The 20,846-nt window shown below is 40.9% G+C and overlaps 1 protein-coding gene across 4 annotated transcripts; it reads left to right on the top strand.

Annotated features, from left to right (window-relative positions):
• Positions 1-2,398: 2,398 nt before the first annotated feature.
• Positions 2,399-19,115, top strand: mier2 (mesoderm induction early response 1, family member 2). 4 transcript variants are annotated; one of them, XM_025003899.2, is made up of 13 exons: positions 2,400-2,635; positions 6,072-6,231; positions 9,003-9,116; positions 9,291-9,402; positions 9,940-10,019; positions 11,735-11,804; positions 12,067-12,203; positions 12,286-12,367; positions 13,219-13,313; positions 13,501-13,631; positions 14,793-14,935; positions 15,531-15,625; positions 17,273-17,406. In XM_025003899.2, the coding sequence occupies exons 2-12, from the start codon at positions 6,205-6,207 to the stop codon at positions 15,581-15,583; spliced, it is 1,044 nt and encodes a 347-aa protein (XP_024859667.1). In that variant the 5' UTR covers positions 2,400-2,635; positions 6,072-6,204; the 3' UTR covers positions 15,584-15,625; positions 17,273-17,406. The 4 variants fall into 4 exon arrangements, with proteins under 4 accessions (XP_017262380.1, XP_024859667.1, XP_024859666.1 ...); XM_025003898.2 differs by having other exon boundaries at positions 15,528-15,625; XM_017406891.3 differs by lacking the exon at positions 15,531-15,625 and having other exon boundaries at positions 2,399-2,635; positions 17,273-19,115.
• Positions 19,116-20,846: the final 1,731 nt, after the last annotated feature.

Genomic DNA, 20,846 nt, shown 5'->3' with positions numbered 1-20,846 from the left:
GTTTTCTACTTGTAAACAGATGTTTACTGAAACACTTCCATATTCTCTCTTTGTGTAATCTGACTTCTCTCTTCAAATGCAAATCTCTCCTACACCGCTATCCATCAAGGTGAGAATGCAGCTGCTCCGTGCAAGCTGTGGTGACAAAAAAAAAAAGCCGTAAGTGAGACAGGAAATTTTATTTCAATTTTTATTTTATGTAATAACGGCCAAGCTTAAACCCTCATGAGGTGAAACATTTCTACCTCCAGAGCCTGATGGTGGAAAATGACTCAAGAGAACAGTGAGTACGTTTGAGGAAACAGCCACAGTCGATTACAGTCCAAACTACAGGGTCTGAAAGATGAGATGACTGCACGAGATACTCCTCGACACGAGCCAGATGATCTCAACCAAAGCACACAGACATCTGAGAAGAAATCGTGTCGACTGTGTAACGTCCTCCTCTGCGTGTTGATGCTGTGGTCCAAGATCAGGTGCATGTTAGTGAGGAAAGGCTTCTGTCTCATCATTCGGCTTTAAAGGCCTGATTGGATCACTGTGATCCTTAGTTTGATGGTGATCTGACTTTTTACAGAGCAGCAACATCTTCTAATCTACTTCTTTTTTTTCTTAAATGGCACTTTTAAACACTTTAAAAGAAGAGAGGAAAACACTATGATTCTTTCCACACACTATCTGGACAAGATCCTGCCGTTTGCTGTGCTAAGTAGCCTGTTATTCTAAACATTGTATTGACATTTTTGGCAACAGGGTTGTGGAACTGCTATTTTTAAAGTAAGAAAGTAATTTTGTAATGCCTTCTTTGATTGCATGAAAGTTCCTTTCTGTTGGCCTTGAGCGAAAAGGGGATTTATAATGCATCAAGGATAAATAAATATCTGATCAGAGTGCATCATGGACAGTCCAATATTTGGAGGATTTTGAGTAGTAACTAAAATTTTTAAGCCTTTCTCAGAGCCATCGTGTGACTGAGAGCACAGAGAGTTTGTTGAATTCTTTTATAGGCACCATTTTAATGTTTACCTGTACCACAACTTCTGTATTGTTTTCTTTTTCCACAGTGTATTGTGTTCTGAAAGCTAAAAAGGTTCCACATTTAAAAGTGGAACTCTCTTGCCAATTTTACATACACTTCTGTTTTTTTTAAACAAAAGCTTTTTAGCTCCAGCACATTTACAGTATATCTATTAATAGGCTCTGTTCCTATGAAATAAACGGAATATTTTGCAACACATTATGAGACCCATCATAATGAGACAGGGATTTAGATGTCTTAAAAGCTGCGGATGTTTCTATTTAGTTATGCAATGACAGGGGATAATTAATTGGCACAGAATGGATTTAAAAAAAAACTTAAACTGCTGCAATTTGTGCCCTGCAAACTGAAGTTCAACACAATAAAATCTTACACACTTGACCTCTTTACAAACTCAAAACCACCGCTGCAAAAGCAATCTAGCAGTCAGTTTTTTTTTTCTTTCTTTTCTTTACACAAAGCCCACAGAGAGTTAACAAGCACCAGAGAAAGACAGGAGACAAGTGCTCCTGTCTGTATGACCCCTTTCAAAAGGGGTCGATGAAAGGATGAGTGCTCTCTCAATGAGGAAGAGGAGGGGGGGCTGGTTGTTAACTTAGTTTATATACTGTCCTGACTTATGCTCACACAGTCTCATCACATCTATTCATGCAAAGTACATTTCCCCCCTACAGATAAATGAGCTGGGTTTGGCTTTCTCTGGGTTTCTTTTCTGAATACTCCTCAGAGATGATGATGATGATGATGATGGTGACAGATGGAAAGCAGACTGTGGATTGTTTTGTTTTTTTGGATACAAGCATTTTTTTAAAGCATTTGAATTCCTTGAATTCCTCTTCTCACTGTAAACTGTAAGCTGATATAGCACACGTAAAAGTGCTGGAATATTTCTTTAAACCCCCAGAAATAAAAAAAAGAAGTACTGAAAGCAGACATCAAAAAAAGCTGGCAAATCCAGATGTGCAACACCTTGTTAGATAACAGTGCCTAATTGAAGCATGATGAAAACTTCATGATTCACCAATTAAAGATGCAATTTGTTGCCTTATGTAGAAGATTGCCACATGAGGAAAAATATGCACATAATCAGCATAAACCCTGAGTTTATAGTCCTGCACAGCATCAGAAATGACATTTAAATTGAACTTTTTTCATTTTATTTTTTACTCGAAAGCCGGACAGCGGGGTCTAGATATTATTTTTTAAATTTCTAATACAGAAAACAAGCCTGGTCAAACATTATTTCCAGGCTTTCTTCTTCTTTCTGTTTTCTTTCTTCTTTTTTTTTTTTTTTTAAGTCGGCTGTGCTAAAATACCCAAAGCTTTAAGGGTTAGATTTGTGGAGTGCACGCAGAAAGCGCCGGAGGTCGTGTGGCAGGCTTTTGGAAACCCAAACAGCGAACTTAACTCCACTTTGAGCCGCGCAGTTGCTAAAAATAAAATAAAATTAATAAACTCGCACTAAAAAAAAAAAAGTCTGAATGCGAACTGTGGCGCGGCCGCTGAATCGTTGCGGCAATAAACCGAGCTGAGCAGAGGAGTTAGACACACAACATCCGGGCAATAGTAAGCTTGCGCAGAAACGGAATGGCGGAGGTAAGTGAGAGAAAACGAGGAATCTAATGACCCGGAATGTCAGCCGAACCGAGCCGAATTTCAGCCCTCGCGTCCGGCCGTGGCGGCACACAACATTAGCGACGGTTTCTCCGGCTGCCGAGCGACGCCCGAAAGGCAGCTACGGAGGCATTTCGAACCGGGAAGCGGCGGGAGGTGGAGGTGGTGTGGGGGGGAGAGAGAGGCAGAGAAACGCAGAGGCTCCGCTCTCCGGCGTTAAAGAGCCATTCCGCCCCCCACTTCTCAGCCGTAGGAAACAATAGAAAGGGAGAGGNGGGGGAAGAGAGGAAAGAGGTCCCGGCCGGGGCTAATAACGAGGTGGTGCTGAAGTGTATTTCACGTGACCGAGGAGTTCAAAAGTTTTGGGGGAGCCGCGACACGAGCCGGCCTCGGCGGCGCTGTGAACTAGTTGTTTCCTTCTCGTGGCTCCAGCCGGGTGGAGGCAGACACGTTCAGCACCAAGTCACAGGAAAGCGCCCCTGGTCAGGCAGACAGCGCCCGATACGGCTGCCGGGACGGAGAGAGGCTGAGGACTTTTTTGTTTGTTTGTGTGTTTGTTTGTGGCGTTTTTTAAAAGTGGCACCGTCTCACTTCTTCGTGTCTGCATTACGCGCTGGGCTTGTTGAGACTCCCCCCTTCCTCCTCCCCAGCTGCTATCACCCAAAGTTTGCCTTTTCGTTTCTCTCCTTAAACTGCATGTGGCCTCAGACGTGCAGTGAGACCCAGATTACAGGCCTGCCACAGCATAACCTGGAAACATGTTGCTTCAGCAGGAAACCTGCACACACTCATGGTTCCAGGGGCAGTCAGAAAAGGTGGTAATGGCATTAAAATGTAACTGCTGCAGTTCATACATGGACTTTTAGTTTTGCACTGTGAACCCAATATGTTATGTACTTTTACATGCAGTTCTGTACAAAAAAGTTTGAAATCGCCACTGCTTTCGTTCCATTTTGCTTCCAAAGAGCCAGATAGTTTTGTAGTCTTCTAAAGTGCTTTTAACCAGGAGTGCTTTCCAGTTTTATCCTCAGAACTTTGGGTTTTGTTTACACAGTTTCTGTCCAGGTCTGCTCATGAAACCATATTGTGGCACGTGTGCTTAAAAAGTGAGGAAAGTTACCAACCAGAGGGCAAAATTAGAAGCATCAGACCTAATATAAATATATATATATTTATATATATATAAATATGTATATGTAAACATTATCGTCAGCGTGCGTGCACAGGATGGGCTGTCGCCATGCTGGAAAACAAATGAGGAGCGTTAACAGAGGCAGCACTGGGCTTGAGATGAGTTTTAGCCACGATATGTATTTATTAGCTGAGTCTGATGGCCCGGATAGGCGAGACGAAAGTTAAACCGTGTGGAGGTGCTTGAGCTGTGGTTTCATAAAGAAAGTGCACACGTGAACCTTCTCTTAAACAGAATGATTGGAGTAAATTCTGGCCTGATAGTACGCCTGGGCAATATGGACCAAAACTGGTGTCTCAATAGTTTTTAGCGGAATGGCGATATGCAATATATATCTCAATATTTATTTACACTTCTAGATGTCCCAGATGTCACATTTGTATATTAAATAATAATCCTCCTCAAATAAAATGAAATAACGTTCTTTTCCTGCGTAACAACATTGCACTCACCATGGCCGAAATGGGTTTCGGACAAATTATTAAACAGTTTGGCCATTTAATAGTCAACACCGTTTGGCATTTGCGAATTCGCCGCGAAGAGGCCGCCACCGTTTCCGACAGAAGAGAGGTTCTTTGTGATCAGTGAGGGAGAAAGGAGGCCAGCTTGGATCAGTATAAACAATAGTCTCACCTTATAGCTCGTATGAAATATAAAGCTGTTTTTAAAAGTATCGCCCAGCCTTAACTGATAGAGGCTTGTTCTGACAGGTCACTGGGGCTTTTGTTGCCGGGATATCTCGCAAGTTTGTTCTCACGACTCCAGGGACTCTTTTTTTTCCCAAAGAAATCTTAAATAGATTTGTCTGACTACCCTAAGTGTTTAATTAATGTTGGACAAGGTAAAGATTGTTTTTTGCACAACAGAATTTTACATTGTGGATTATAAATTGGCTGTTTAAATGGCGGCGTGTCTCTGTGTGGAGGAATCCCAGGTTTCCAGGACCTGTGTGTTTTTAGGTTTTTAGATTCCATGATTTGTTTGGTATTATTATGCGTGGTTGAAATACCTGGGGTAAAATCCATTTAACGCAACAGGCAGAGGCGAAGAAGAGCGCAGTCAGCGTGTCAGGGGTGGCTCGGGACAGAAAGAGATGGAGATAGATGATCTGCTGTTGACCCTTTAAAGGGAGCAGCCGAAAAGAAAAAGGCAATCATAATTTTCTTTCACCGATTAAAAACTAAATAAAAGGAAGTAAAGGAAATGTTAGATTCCTGCTTTTTTGTTATCATTTTCTATGCCACTGCAACTTTTTTTGTTGTCGCCGTTCCGAATATGCTCGTCGTTTCACTGCACACACCAAACCTATTCGGAATAAAGAGAGAAATAATTCTGCTTACTGTGCACCGACACCCTGGCCATCTCCCTCAGGCTTGTGGTCCATTCCTCTGATGAAATTTCAAGGCCCAATTTTTTTTTTGTCTCTTTCTGCATCATGTTGGGATGAAGTTTTTCTATTTGAAAACATAAAATCCCAGTGGCTGGTGACAACTCAAACCGTAACATCTGCTCTGTGCCGTGGGGAGACAAGGTATTATTTTTGCCCTTTTCTGTGCCCTCCTTGATGGACTTCTTTATTTCTCAGACAGAGTCTCGCTCATCGCTGTGAGCGCTCAGTATCTTCTTTGAATGAGAATATAATGCGCCTCTATTGTTCCGACTGTTTTAGAACATCCAAAAGTAGGATAAAACTCGTGTTCATAGCCAGTTCAAGAGGTTATAAAAAGCAGCATTAAGACCAGCGAGCCAACTAATGAACATTTTAAATGTAAGGATAAAAATCCTCTGTCTTGCAGTGTGCTTGGGACTGAGCGGATGGTCTGTAGTTTCCAACATACCCGGATGTCCGTGATGTCAGAAGACAGTGTGTCACTGGTCTTCATGTGGGTTGTGAAAATAACTGTTCGCTGCACAAGATTCTGTGGCTGCAAGACCCACATGTGCCAGAGAGATTTGTTGTTTTTGCTTTAACTTTAGTATCCGATCGTCTCTCGTGCCACCAACCATCCCTTTGTAAAAACTATAGTTATGTTCAATAACCCCTGAGCCTGAAAAGCAGCTGGTTTTATGACTGAAGAAGGTTTGAAAGTCAGCTGACCCAACATGTGCATCACATGTTATTTGCCAGCCCGTGTCATTTCATTGTGCTGTTTCACGTGTCTTTAAATGTCGTACACAGATAATACCATGTGTTTTTTTTGTGTGTGTTTGTGTGTGTGTTTGTAGGTGGGTGAAAAACATCTGATTAGTGCAGAGGTCGTGGCCTAGTGGAGAGTGGGCAGCTACAGCCATGAAGCCACCCAGCAGGAGACACGGCAGTTGCAGGAAAGCTTAGAGGAGTCGGAAGCTTCTTCACTTCATGAAGATGGCAGCGCAATCCCAAACCGTATGGCCCAGTTCTGTCTCTTTAACTGAATATGTTTCCATGCTTATGGGAACTTCGCCTATTCAGATCTAAGGCTTTGTTTTGGAAACCTTAACAAAACATGTTATATTTGATCGTCTCAATCACCTGCAATTATGAAAAAAATGGAAGATTCGAGTAATCAAGCCATCTGATTTTAATATATTTTTTGTCATTGCAATCATTTTAAAATCAGTGTTTGTCATGAAACTGCGTGGCAGACTTGAAAATTAAAATCATTCATGTCTGAAAAGGAAGATACACACATGATGCTTCAGGTCTGAATGGGTTAATAGGTACTTTTTGCTGTTTTATACCTTCTGCAAACACCATTGTTTTAGTTATGATAAACACCTCTGGTACAGTTTCCTTTTTTCAAAGGGATACAAGTCAGTGTCAGCTGTACCTAATTCTTACTGTACTTAATTTTCATGTCAGGACTCATTAGAATTTGATACCTGTGCTTTTCTCAAAAATATTTATTTTTTGTAGTATTTGGAGTTTTTGCAAACATAATCAAGGGCAGTAATTACTCTAATCATTCAGCTAAAGTGATCTTGTTTTAAGTATATTAAAATATGATTGTTTCTGTTAAATATAAAATGTTTAAAATCATTTAAGTATGACTTCTATTTGTAGTTAAAATTGGCCCCGCAGTCATTTCCTTTATTAAAGTATCTCATGTATAAAAAGCATTTCAATGAGACTCGAAGAAAATAATCATTCGACTAGCATCTACAACTGGTTAACTTTTAAAGTCAACCTAATTCAAGATGGCTGCTGCAGCTAATTGACAGCAAACACAAAAATGGCTACAACTCTGCCAGTTTTCCAGATGTTGAGCTACAATTCGGTGTGTTCTTGGCAGGCAGTCATTCCCATAACGTACTCTGAGGGCTAACAGGTCGTGCAAGATTTTAAACTTTGGTGTGCAAGGCAGTCAGCAATATGCATTTCTTCAAGGAATGCTAGTGTCTTTGAATTTAGCCAGTGCATTCCCTACATAGAGGAATGCGTATTTGATTCCACAGTCGTGAAAACATACGCCACCCGATCGAGCCGGAAAGCATGGACGATTTTCTGAGCAGGCTGAAGGGATGCGGCATTTAATACGAGGAACAAAGTACACCTCAGGGCAGGAAGGGCCGACCTCTCTCAGGACATCATGAAGGCTAAGGTGGAAAAAAAAAAAAAAAAATCAAGGACAAATTTCCAGTTCCTTGGACAAAAGATGCACGCAGCAGGGAATTTAAGCCATAACAAAGTATAAAGTAAAAACAGAAGTGGAGTCAGGGAGGCTAAAAAAGATTTATGGCCAGTTTGAAGCTTCGAATAACACACCAGGGATGAAACCCACCCCTGATGGTGAGCAGGTGTTGAGACTGAGCACATCTGATGTAAGGAGGACGCTGAGCAACATTAATCCGTGTGAAGCTGCAGAGCCTGATTACAGTCCAGATTGCATGTTGGAAGACTGTGCTGCTGAGTTAGTTGGTGTTTCCACAAACGGCCTGCAGACGCTACTGGTCTGTTACGTTTCAGTGCCACTTTTTGAATTCTTGTCACAGCTGAACCTGGAAGGACCTGACGGACCCTCGTTGATTGGTACAGATGATATGACTTTCATCACATAAGTGTCGCAGACGACTAAGTGGATGATGGCCTGTGAAATGAGCAGTAGTTGTGGAGTAGGAGGGATACATACTATGGACTCGCTGTTCTTTGCTTGTCATGTCAGTTGGTCCATAGGTGGCGCAAACACACGTTCCCTGCACTCAGTCTTTTCTCGCTTGGCTACAAAGAACAGCTACACCGAGATTATGTTCAGCTTTCATGTCGATCATCTCACAGACTTAAAAACCGGACTAAAAACCTCTGCCTCTTTAGATTTCCTGTCAAAAAGACAACCTCCACTGTGTGTCAGCAGTAACACTGAGCAGAGGGGTCGCTCAGGGATGTGTGCTCAGTCCTTTGCTCTTTGGTCTGCTGACACTTTGCTGTATTACCAAAATAAGCACAAATCACACAACAGTGGCGGAATGCGAGAAACACTATTTGTCCCTTAACTTCAACATAACTAAACACAGCATAGCTGACTGAGGACTTGAGGAAAAAAAGACTTAAAAAGGCATCAGCAAGGCTGGTAAATGACCTTTCAATTACTTCCTTCATGTGTTGATTTTGGCGGCACAACGGTTAGAGCCAGAATGTCAGAGGTTCACCTCCCAGCCTCTCTGGGTGGAGTTTGCATGTTCTCCCCGTGCACGGATGTGTTTATTTCATTGAACCACTGATTTCAACGCCATCATGTCGAAGGAAGCAGAACCTGTCTGCAAAGACATGTTTACCTTAAGGAGAATTGAGAGCCACTGCCATTTTGTGGGGATTTTGTTAGATTAAACTTCCCTCTCATGGTTTTGATATTGTTGCCAACCCCTTTACTTTAGTGTCCTTTGCTCACTCATATAGAACAACTGAAAATTTACATAAGGGCATTTAAAGCACAAGCCTTAGTCCGTTCAGTTTCTCTAGATGATGGTATAAAAATGTTAAACTTATTTTTTTTGTTGTTTTTACAAATCCCCCTGTTAAAAAAGGTTCTTAAAAATACTGAAAGACTAGATTGCCAGATGTTAAAAAGGATGTATTCGTTACGAAATGTGTAAAAGAATTCAAACATGTCTTGGTTTTCTCTCCCTCTTTCCTCTCCCGTGTCCTTTTATCTATTGTTTCTCTTTACAAATTGTTTGTAGGCCAGCGAGCTTCCCCTGGAGGAGCTCCTGGCTTTGTATGGCTACACAGTGTCAGACCCAGAGAAGGAAACATGTCTGCTAACCACCAGATTACCAGACGTGCCACAGGACAAGGTAAGACTGAGCCAAAAGCATGCCAACGTGTGCCAGCATCTTTGTTCGCATTTTCCTACTCTGTTGGGAATCTCTCCATCAGAACTGCATAAATAAACAAATACGATAGCGATATTTGCCTTGCTGTGTTGAGTTTGTTTCACTGGCTTTTCTGTTTTTCTTTTTGATGTACAGGATCAGATAACTAAAGATCTGTTTCATGGAAAAGAAGGAGAAGAAGAAGACGGAGCGCCGGCCTGTGATCTCACCTCCTCAGACACCTCAGATGTACTCTGCTGCCTTCAGGGTAAAACACTCCAAGATATACATTAAAGCCCAACTAAACAAGGTTAAAAATATCACAGTTTTCACAACAACAACAGAGAACGGTTGATAAATGTGTCGTTGGTTTTGGCATTTTCGTTAAAATAAAAAAGACGGGTCATTTTCTTATGAAACTGTGAATCGTTCCGACAGAAAGAAATAACACTTTTCAGGCTATTTTCTCCTGAAAAACTCCTCTCTCATTGGTCAGATTGAAGTCAGTGCTTTAGGATCGCATCTAAAGACACTCCAGGATATGTTAAAAATGATGACTTGACAGATGTAAAATTTAAACGTATTATTTTTTAAATTTTTCCTAAAGTTTGAAATGATTTTGCTTGACGGCATGTGGTGGCATTACCTGTTCCTGTCTGTATAAAGACATCAGGTCAAAGTCACTCATTTGTAGGCGGAAAATTGTGGTTTTGAGATGGCATTAATATTTTTCTTAAAATCTTAGGAAGCACCTGTGTTTTTGGCTCTAACCATCTTAATGTCTTTCTGGGGTTTTGTCTCTCAGATGGAGACAAAGCCATGTCTGTCAGCTCATCAGAGGAGGACTCAGATGATGCCTCCGTTCCCTCCAATGAAGAGCACAAGGTAGGGCGCTGGGTGTGGGATCTCATGCTGACTGGGTTGATTCTACATGTTGGATGTTTACAAGCCATGAAAACAAACGTTCTTATTTATTAGACTTTAAACTTCAACTTTTGTTTGCTGGAAAGGTGTTTTTTGTTCTTTTATGTTCTTTAAATCAGCGGTCCCTAACCTAGCTCCATGGGCTGGTTCATTATCAGACAGTATTTTCTTTTAAAGGTATGGCGGATAAATACAACAAAAAAAAAATGATACGACCACCATGAAAACGGGGGTATTTTTAAAAACATAATAAACGTAAATCCACCTTATCAACATGAATAACATCCTCTCTTCCCCCCGATGTTCTCTGGTCAATATGGCGATGTTTAAACTTTAAAATAAGAGACACCACAAATATAAAGTGCACAAAGAATACAACTCACCATAACACTGAATCTGTGGAGCCCTGTGCCTGTTTCTCAGTAGCCAGACGGTCCCATCTAGGGCTTCCAGAGACGTTTGTTTTTTACTCATTTTGCTGCTTGTGGGTTTGTTTTTAGCGGTAATGTATCACGTGACCTAGATAAGCGTTCTGACACGCATCAAGAGGGAGTCATAGACGAGTGTAGTGGAGAGAATCCAGTCAGTTTTTCAAAATAAATGTCGTTCAGACTCTGAAAATACTGCAAGTTAATTATTCTTTCTGTGCGGCCCGGTACCAAATGACCCACGGACCGTCCGTGGCCCGGGGGATGGGGACCTCTGCTTTAAATCACCTTTAAAGGTGTTATATTGGATTTCAGTCTGGCAGCTTGCTTGACCAAGTTTTCACTTTCTTTCTTTCTGTTTAACGATCTTGTGTGCCTTAAAGAAACGTACGTCATTCAGGAACTTAGAGTCCTCACGTCACCAAGTCTTTAACATATTCACGCTGCCTTTTGAACTCATACAGTCCCGTGTCATTACACTCCCACCTCCGTGCCTCACTGTTCAGATTATTCATTTGCCGAGGTTGTTGTTGCATTTGAGCCAAATAAATTGAACCTAACTGAACAAAGAGTATTTTTAGTATCCATCAGACTTACTTCAGCCATGTTTAATCTGCAGTTCTGTACTTAAAACCAAGCACAGCATTTTATTTATGGTTTCCTATAATACAATGTTTTTTTTTAACTGAGATAAGTTTCAGAAAATAAGTCTGTATTTCATTTTGTTTGCTTCTTTTGTTTCTTTTATTTGGTCAAAGCTTTTACATGGAAGAGGTTCTTAAGGTTAACAGTTCATTTTCTCATGCTGCTCATGGAGATGTGCCCACTTTAGTTTCAGTGATCTTAGGTTTTCTTATTGTGTCATTTTTTTTTTTTATTTAAGAGTAACAGTTGACAGCTTTAATATCAGACACCTAATGTAACATGACAGCATTGGGAGCCATTGAATACTCAATGTACTCATTTCTGTTATATATATTTTATACTAATATTCTTCTCCTTCTAGCAGTTACATTAATAATTCATGTTCAGAAATCGATTTAAATGAAGTATTATTAAGTGCAATCATAACTATTTGAAATACTCATCTGAATCCACTCCTTTAAATCAGCTCCAGTGGCTCTAAAAGCCACCTGGGGTTTGATTGTCTGGTCAGATATACTAATATTAGTAATGTTTTATTAATGGAAGAGTCTTTCCAGTTCTTTCACTGACATGTTTCCTAACTATTTCATTTTCTTGTGGTAGGAGATAATGGTCGGCTCCATGTATCAAGCAAAAATCCCTCCTATAAGCCCCTACACCTACCAGGAGAGAGGTAAGCAAACGCTTGATAATCGTGTGAAAATTCAAGTTTTTAACAATTTAATATACATGGCAAAATTGAAGAATTTCTTCAGTCACTAAATATTTTGAGCAGCATAGAATCCCTTTGTGGAAAATCTGAAAATTGCTTCTTTTCCGTGGTAGTAGATTTGATGAATACTAAAAAATGGTGGCCCTTTCTACCTCTTTCGGTTTCAAAATCTGTTTTCCCCTGCTTGTTCACTTCCTCTGCTTTCTGAATCTTTTCCCTCCAGCCCACAGCAGTGAAGACCAGTTGCTGTGGAAGCCGGGGGTTCTCCCAACACAGGAAGTGGAAGAGTTTTTACTGGCTGCACAGAGACGCTGTGGCCAGGAGGGGGCAGTGTGTGCCACCGTTCGAGACAACGAGCAGGTACAGCGAGACACTGTGAACTTCCCTCACTCTGTTCAAGGTTTTCTGATCGTTGTGTTTTTTTCCATCCACTGTTTTTCAGGCTTTGTATGAATTAGTGAAATGCAACTTCAATGCAGAAGAAGCGCTGAGGCGATTACGGTTCAATGTGAAAGTGTTCAGCGGTAAAAAAAACCCAACCTCTTCCTGTTGTCCTATTTTAATCAGCATGTGTATTTATAACACTTTAAAAACATATTTGTGCTAATATCTAAAATTATATCTCATAAAAAAGAATAACCTGTGTGTGTGTGTCTGTAATTAGGAGATCTCATGCACCACTTGACAGATTTTAACAGATATTTTTAGGACATAATCACTGATTGTACATCCACAACTGATTAACTTTTGGAGCCAACCCATTTCAAGATGGCTGCCACAGCCAACTGACCATGGAAAACACAGAAATGTCTACGATTCAGTCAGTTTTACAGATCCTGAGCTTAAATTTGGTGTGGTGGTAGCTGAGAGTCATTCTCCACTCTGAGCGATATCATGTTATTTTTAATGTTTGACCAAAATGGCTACAACTTCATTCCTTTTTCATCATGAGATGACCTTAGTCTAAACATAAAAGGCAGTGGGTGATATGCATTCCTTCAAAGAATACTAGGTCTTTGATTGTTAAATTAAATTGAAGGAGCGTGATTGTTTACAGGAGTGATAAATTCAGGTAAATTCATATTTAAATTGAGTAAAACTATTTTTCAGCTGCAGATACTTTATTGTATGTTTATACTACAAGCTGATGACTTCAGTGCAGAGCTTGAACAGCTTGCTGATGTCCATCACTGCTCCTATAGTTTGGATTGTGTTGAAAAGAACACAAAAACACACACACACAACATATAAAAGAGACATTTTTATCATGTGTTATACTGTATGCTGGTTGTGGTCCATTTTTTCTAAATTACAATTAAATGTCTTAAATTGAAATTGACTTGCAGCGCAATAATTCTGCTCCTTCCGTCTGTAGAGGAGCTGTGTTCTTGGAGTGAGGAGGAGTGTAGGAACTTTGAGCACGGCTATCGTGTTTATGGGAAAGACTTTCATCTCATTCAGGCTAATAAAGTGAGTGCTCAGGGCAGAGATATTAAAATATATATATATATATATATATATATATATATATATATATATGTGTGTGTGTGTGTGTGTCCATTCCGCCCTTAAATGTGTGTTCTAATTCATAAAAACATTTGTGATCATTTGCCTTTTTTGTCACTCGAAGCAAAAAGCAGCTTGTTGTTCTCCTCAGGTACGAACACGCTCCGTGGGCGAGTGCGTGGAGTATTACTACATGTGGAAGAAGTCTGAGCGGCACATCTACTTTAACCAGCAGGCCACCAGGATGAGCCGAAAGAAGTACAGCCTGCAGTCAGGGAGCATGTGAGTCCTGCTGGGAGATCGGCTAACGTAGTTATTAGGCTTTAATAAAACATGTCCTGTGTTAAACCAGAGCGGTACAAATATAACTCATAAAGAGCTCTAAAGTTTATCAAAGTTTTAGCAGCAATGATTGAAATTAGCAACACTTCATTTAACGTTAATATTTCCAACTCTGCTGCACTTTAAACCAAATGTTGGCACTAAAACATTACTTTAATTATATATGTGCGTGTCGGTTCGAGCTGCCTTCAGGTATTGAGAGATGACTTTTCATTTCATTGAAACTTTTGTTTCCTTTTTAAACTTTAGCTCGACAGGAAAAAGTCCATCCCGCTCCGCTTCTTTTTACATTTTAGCTTTAGTCATTTAATTCAAAGCAGCTTACAAATAAGTAAAACAATCATTCTAGTGATAGCAAATGAACAAAATTCAATATGACACATACTGATGTGATGAACGCTGACGAGTGCTGAGTAGGTTTACTTTTTGGCCACCAGAGCAGCCCAAAGCAGACAACATGAACGAACACAGCTGGGACGGTTCTGGACTGTCTGGTACCAGTATGTTTAGCAATAGATTGATTTTTTTAAATTGTTTTTTTATAGCCTTCTAGGTTGTGTGCTAAGATACGAATTTCCTCCGAAGTTCTGATAGTAGAACTCACTTCATCAGTCAGTGGTCATAATGTTATGGCTGGGTGGCTTTTATTTCAGAGGCGTCGTTATACACAGGTAATAAAACCAATAAAAATATACAACAGAATTATGGGAGGAGAGGATCTGAAAAAGATTAATAACTACAATCTAATCACTTTTTACAGAAGTCCTTGAAAATAGCCTTGATAAGCTTCTTAATCTTTTACGGGGGACAAAATCATTTCTTTGCCTTCAACTTTAGCCCTGATTTGCAGCTGCTAACTGTTCGCTGCGGTCCAGTGCTTAATGATCCATCCAGTCTGCTTTTTCAGACGAAGAAAAGTAAAAGCAAGGAAGTGTTTCGAGGAAATTAAAAAAAACAGAGAAGTTTTTGATAAAACTCTTATAAAATTGAAACTATGATGCAGCTGCGTGTTTGCTAATGAAACAGTTCATATGAAATCAGGTCACAGGACCTAAAGTTGGACGTTTCACACGCTTATAGGGACTGTGTTGTGTGTTTCAGTGAGGATGGAGACCAGGAGGGAGAGGGTGGAGATCTCCAGGGAGGCAACATTTCCTCGGCGGCATTGGGACAGAGCGCTGAGGGAACGGGGCAGCCGGAGTCTCCGTCGCCTCCGCATGCAAACCTGGATCTAAACAAACAAGGTAAAAGTTAGGGGCCGCTAACCTAATGAGCTCAGGTAAGATGCCAAATTCCTCTGTGGCTTTACTCTGACACGCGCACTTCCAAAGTCACAGAGCCCGAAACTGTTGGTCTGATGACGTGCAGGCAAAACTACAGAAAACAATGAAAGTTTTAGTCCAAGGGAGACAATTTCCACCCAATCTGAGTTTCAGGTCGTGGAGTTTTTACCTCCACATTTTTTGATCAGTCTTCAGAAAACAAACTCATCCTCTGTGTCCTTAAAGAACTGAGTTTGTTACACTTTCATGTTTGCTCATTTTATAAGTCATATTCTTTGCTGTCCGTCGTGTTGTTCAGAGAGATACCTGGACTTTATTTTGCTGAATTTCCTATTTTGATCACATAGTTTGCATTTTGATTTTGACATCACATCTTCGTTATGTTTTGTTTTTAAAACATTTTTATGTCTCCACACCTTTGTTGTCCCCCCCTCCTTTTTTTGTCACATTTGTCTTGGGACTGTTGTTTGTGCATGTATGGATGCATGTCTCTGTGTGTGTGTGTGTGTGTGTGTGTTTATGGTCACGGTGCATGTTTGACATTGTGGCTCAGAAGACGAAGGCCGCTCCAGGCGCAGACGAACTCCCCGCTTTCTCTTAAAGCCATGATCTCGGCCCACAAAGCCCACAGAAAGCAGGCTGGGCCTGCAGGTAAAGCAAGCAAGATAAAATAATATAAATCACCTTAATTTATCTGTTGTCTGTGACTAAAGTTGGATTTGAGCTGAAAGAATAGGACTAACAGATAGCCTCCAAAGAATGTGGCATTTTGTCTGTTTTCTATTGTCTTTAATTTAAAAAAGAAGTCATTTTCAGATACAGTAAAGTGGATCTAATGTTTATCTGTTCAACATGTATTCTGGCGAAATGTAAGAAACTTTTACTATTCACCCTAAATTACAAGATTGGTTCTTATTTGTGTACAAGTGTATTTGTTGTAGAAGCTTTAGATCATCTTGACGGCTGACAGAAATGTTCATATTTACCAAAAATGGGTGTCGAACCGTTTTTATCAGACACAACAAGGACTGATTTTAGTGACCAGCTTCACTGTACCAGGAACTGGTCATGCTGATATTGTTTTACAGCTCGTTTCTTTTTAAATACAACCTTCAGTTGTTTGGTAATTAGCGTTTTCAGAAAGAAACCCGACTAAACTCTGTCTCCGTACAGCCGCTCATCACTCTGCAGTTGTCTGGTTTTTCCTTTTATGTTTCATCTTAGATTTTTAAGAAGGAGCAGCTCTGGATAGAAAGAGCACTCTGCGTTTGTAAAGCCACATTGTGCTACTAAAATAATAGCATTTCATCTACATGGCTGCATATAGATGCCTTTACATCAGTGATAACTTCACACATTCGTGCCATTTGTACTGATGCTTCTTTATGCTCTCAGAAATACTGGCTTTTACACCTTTTGCTGTTAGTGGCCTGGATGGTCTTTCTGTTACTCAGCACTTAGAGTCTGATATCCATTTCCCCCCCAAAATAAGGTGAAACGTGGACTCGTTTTGACCACAGAGGAGGTGTCCGTTCTCTTTACGCCCATCAGAGACGAGTGAAGTTTCCAGCGTTTCTCTTTTCCACCGATTGATGATTTTCTCAGACAGTTTGCTTCAGAGAGTTGAGCCGTGCACGCTTAGAAGTGACTGAGTCACCGGGACGCCTCCTTTTAAACCCAGTGATGGCAGCCTCGTCTGTCAGCAGCGTGCTGGTGGAGACTCAGTCATCCAGGTCATCCCGGTGAGCTCAGTCGAAGGGAAACGGACTTCTCTTTTCGCTTCACATCCGGGGAGCTCTCTCAGTTCAAGTTGAGAAATCTTTTCAGATAAAAAAAAACCCCAAAATAAAGTCTAGTTGCCTTAAGTTGAACTCACTAGATCCATGTTACCTATAAACTCACTATAAATAAAGTTCTTTTATTCTCTGCCTAGCTCACATTTTAATCTGAGTGTCTTGTAGGCATCGAAGTCAAAATATATTTTGAAAACCTTTTAAATATAATAAATTTACTTGGCATAGAGACACTAAAATGATTACATTTTTTACGTTGGTTTATGTTATTAGCACTAGATGATTCCTCAAAAAAATTAATATCCCTCTCCCAGACTTTCTAATCCTTCAGAGCAAATCAACTTTTACATTTTTTTCTAGTTAAACATGAATTGGATTGAAGGGATTTGTTACTTGGGAGGGTTTTATCTCCTCAAATAGGAACGTCAGTAGAACTTCTAACACATAAAGTACACGATGACATTTTCAGGTGATTTAAAATCCCTCACCCTGTGTGTGTGTGCAGACGGGGAGCTGGTGATGAGTCTGTCAGAGCTGTGTGGGGAGGAGTGTCCGTTCTCTTTCCGATCCGTGGACGACCCCCGGGATCCCGCCCCCGACGGCTGTCCGGTCCAGCTCCAGCCTCGGCCCTCGGCACCGAGCTCCGAATGGGCCTCGCCGTCTCGCCACGACGACCGCGGCCTCCTGAACTCCTGCTTCTACCAGCTCCACATGCGGGGTGGGCCTTTTGTTTCCGAGGGCTCGGACTGTGGCCCGGCCGGCGGTGGGACTCGCTCCCCCCGCGGGCTGCAGGTGGAGTTCGGCCTACCTTCCGCCTCACCTTCCTCACCTGCCGTTCTCTCGTCACACTTCCAGGCGTTTGGCAGCCTGCTGCACCCCTGACACCGTCCAACCTCCTCGCCGACAGAAACTGAGCGGGACATTTTGAAGTTTGCTTTACTGAAAGCTCTCGGTAAAAAAAAAAAAATCAAGACAAAATCATGCATTTACGTAGTTTTTTTGTAAAAGAAAGTTGGACCTAATGTGTTGGTTGGGGTCTCACCACCAACTCAGACACTTGAAACCTCCATACAAAGCAGAACAAGTGTTTTAATCTTTACTTTCCCGCGTTGATCAGCTGGATTTCTGTTAATTACCGACACCAGAGCTTGGTGTTTAAAGCACAGTGCAGAAGCTGAAAGCTGCTGTCCAGAGCTGAGACTCACAACTACTTCTGCTTGCATTCACAAGGAAGGAAAGGGTTGACAGGTACTCGGATTTGTTTTTCTCCCCACATGTTTTCAACACAGGAGCCATACCTCTTCTCCCTGTTGTTGTTCAATCAGTGCTTTCAGATTCGTCTTTGAAACGGTGCACAAGGGATGCTTCGATTTTCTTGTTTTAAAATGGAAAATCTGAGTTCGCCTCTTCCATTCTGCCCGTCTCAGTTTCTGGCATTAAAACTGAACGCGTCTTCTTTAAGCATCGAGCCACACACGAGCACGTAGGTTCTTTTTTATGTATGTATGTATTTAAAATATTTAAAGATGCGGATCTTCCTCGTAACTTCTGTCCGGTTATCAATTTTTTTTTTTTTTTTTTTTAAATTGTATTGAAACATTTTTCCACCCGAGGAACAAAACGAAATGAAATCTGTGCATCTTAGCTTTCTTATTATGTACAAACTGTTTCTCAGGTCCTGCAGCATGGTGTACAGTGTATATAAAACAGGAACAGCTCTGAGCGAGCGTCACGCCGCGCATCGGAGAAGAAAAAGTGCCGATATCGTTGCAGACTCAGATTAACGAGTAAACTGCTTCCTGTTTATCCGCTGCTTTGCTTTGTAATAATAAGACCGAGTCGAAATGAGTGATTATTTTAGTGTCGACTGGGACGAGTGGTGGCTGACTGTAAACACTATTTATAAGGAAGTGTTAATTTGTCTTTTTGTTGTTGTTTCACTGAGTCATGTAATGATTCATGCGTTTCCTCAGATTTACAGGTCAGTGAATTTCAGTGAATCACTAAAGAGGAAAAAATGATTTGGACCCACACCTTCCTTGCCACATGTCCTTCGCTTCTTTTAATTTATCCTTTTATTTCTCTCTAAGCGTCTGGGCTCTGCCTCTGCTCCCTGCTCCAATCAGATCAGTTTCCGATCCATTTTTGTTTACACACACGCGTGCTTCAAAACAACACCATGAAGGCGAACATTTTTTTTTTTTTTAAAAAGCAGTAGAAGTCGCTGTTTATCCTTTTTCTGTCATTGCAGTTGATGTATTGTTCTGCTTCCATCGTATTTCTTTTTTTTGTTTGTTTTTTTGTAAAGATAAAAGGAAAAAATAAAGTCATCCGTGGAGATATCGAAACGTCTCGCTGCTGTTTGAGGTTTCTCTGCGGCTGCGGCACTCGTTTGCGAACGGAAAACGAGCGATGACGCAAGAAAAATAACGAGTGAAGTTTAAATAAATGAAGCTTCGGATTGAACTATGGGAAAGTGAAACCCTTTAAAAGCTGCTTCTGTAAGATATATAAAATAATCTCATTTTCACCTGTAACAACAAACCATTGCTTCTGAATCGTTTGTTTAATTCTACTTCCGATGTCACTAAAGTCTGGCTTTTTTCCTGTAACTGCTCTTACCACATAAAGAAAAGTTTTTACAGCATTAACTAAAGGTGAGATTGGTTTATGCCTGAAAATTAAAAAAAAAATTGTTTAGTTTTGGCCAGAAATGAAAATCTGGCCCCCATCACAGCTCAGAAATAAGAAAAACTGAAGAGAGAGAGGAGTTTTATGTCTGCAGTCTGGTGACCCGGCAGCCTGACCAACTGGATCTCCAGCTTCTGATCAAACAACACAGACCTGTACTCTGAAGGAGTGGCCGACACCTGAACATCCACACTAACCAGTGCACTCAAAGATGATGAGCAGTGTCTGTGGTTAGAGCACTGAGGATCGAACCAAACGAGTTCTGCCAGAGTTCTGAGAGTTAGGAGGCGGCACGTTTCTCCAGTTTCAGCTTCTCTCCATTCAGAAGAGAATTTAAAATCTTACCTCTAACATCCAAAGCTCTCAACAACCGAGCCCCATCTTATTATTGGTCCATATTTTCCTAACAGAGCACTTCGCTCTCAGACTGCAGGTTTACTTGTGGTTCTTAGAGTTTCTAAAAGCAGAACGGGAGGCAGAGCGTCCAGTTATCAGGCTCCTACCCATGAGGCTGACACTGTCTGCTTTTAAAACTAGCTTTAAGATGTTCCTTTTTGATAACTGGATCTGAATCTGACCTGAATGGACTTTTTTTTGTTGTTGTTGCACAGTGAAACAGACATCCACTGTACCGAGGAAGGCAGCTGTTCATCATTTTAAAGGACACACGCACATTTATATATTCAATTTTATTTATTTTATTGTGTGCTCAGGTTTGAAATAAGTCTACATGTAAGCATTTAATGGTCATTAAATGTGGTAAAATGACTTAGGGAATTTTTAAAGAAGTGCTGTCACAATTACACAAAATCACCTTTAAAAGAAAACTACAAATGGATTTAAAATGACTCCAGTGTTTAAAGAGGAGACACTTCTTTACCAGAAGAGGGCAGAGGCGTCTTAGTTTTTTCATCTCGCAGTAAAAATCTCTTCCCTGGTGCCTTTCTCTCCTCCACAGTTTTCTTGCAAAGACTGTGCCTGTTTTTAAACTTGCAGCTGCACTCTGCTGGGCACAGACTGACTTTAAGGATTTTCAATTCTGTTTCCACAAAAGTCAAATAGGGCTGCAGTTCGGAGCACGTGGAGGAGTCGAAGGTGCAACAAGCAAAAAGGAAGGGTGGCCTTGCACTGACTCCCCCCGGGGGCAGAGGAAACGGGAGGCATGTTGCTCTTTAGTCGTGCAAATATCTGACTTTTAGGAGTTTTATGACTTCTGTTGGGATAAAAACTGGTCCTTTATTCATGTTTAAAAGCCACCAGAATTAGTCAGTATCCACCTCCTAACAACACAAAGCTGCCAATAAAATGCCTATTTTATTTATTTGTGCGATCATTTTACAGATTCTAGGGAAACATGATTTCTGATGACTTCAGGTGAGACAGCAACA

Source organism: Kryptolebias marmoratus, linkage group LG24 (assembly GCF_001649575.2).
Source record: "Kryptolebias marmoratus isolate JLee-2015 linkage group LG24, ASM164957v2, whole genome shotgun sequence".
NCBI lineage: Eukaryota > Metazoa > Chordata > Actinopteri > Cyprinodontiformes > Rivulidae > Kryptolebias > Kryptolebias marmoratus.
This window is presented reverse-complemented; position numbering and strand designations above follow the sequence as displayed.

What these genes read in the sequence shown, in the direction of transcription:
- mier2 (XM_017406891.3), top strand. Translation starts at nt 6,205, where the DNA reads ATGAAGATGGCAGCGCAATCCCAAACC. An exon ending in TGTACTCTGCTGCCTTCAGG is followed by an intron (nt 9,403 to 9,939) that starts GTAAAACACTCC and finishes TTTGTCTCTCAG; the next exon opens with ATGGAGACAAAGCCATGTCT. An exon ending in CCGTTCGAGACAACGAGCAG is followed by an intron (nt 12,204 to 12,285) that starts GTACAGCGAGAC and finishes ACTGTTTTTCAG; the next exon opens with GCTTTGTATGAATTAGTGAA.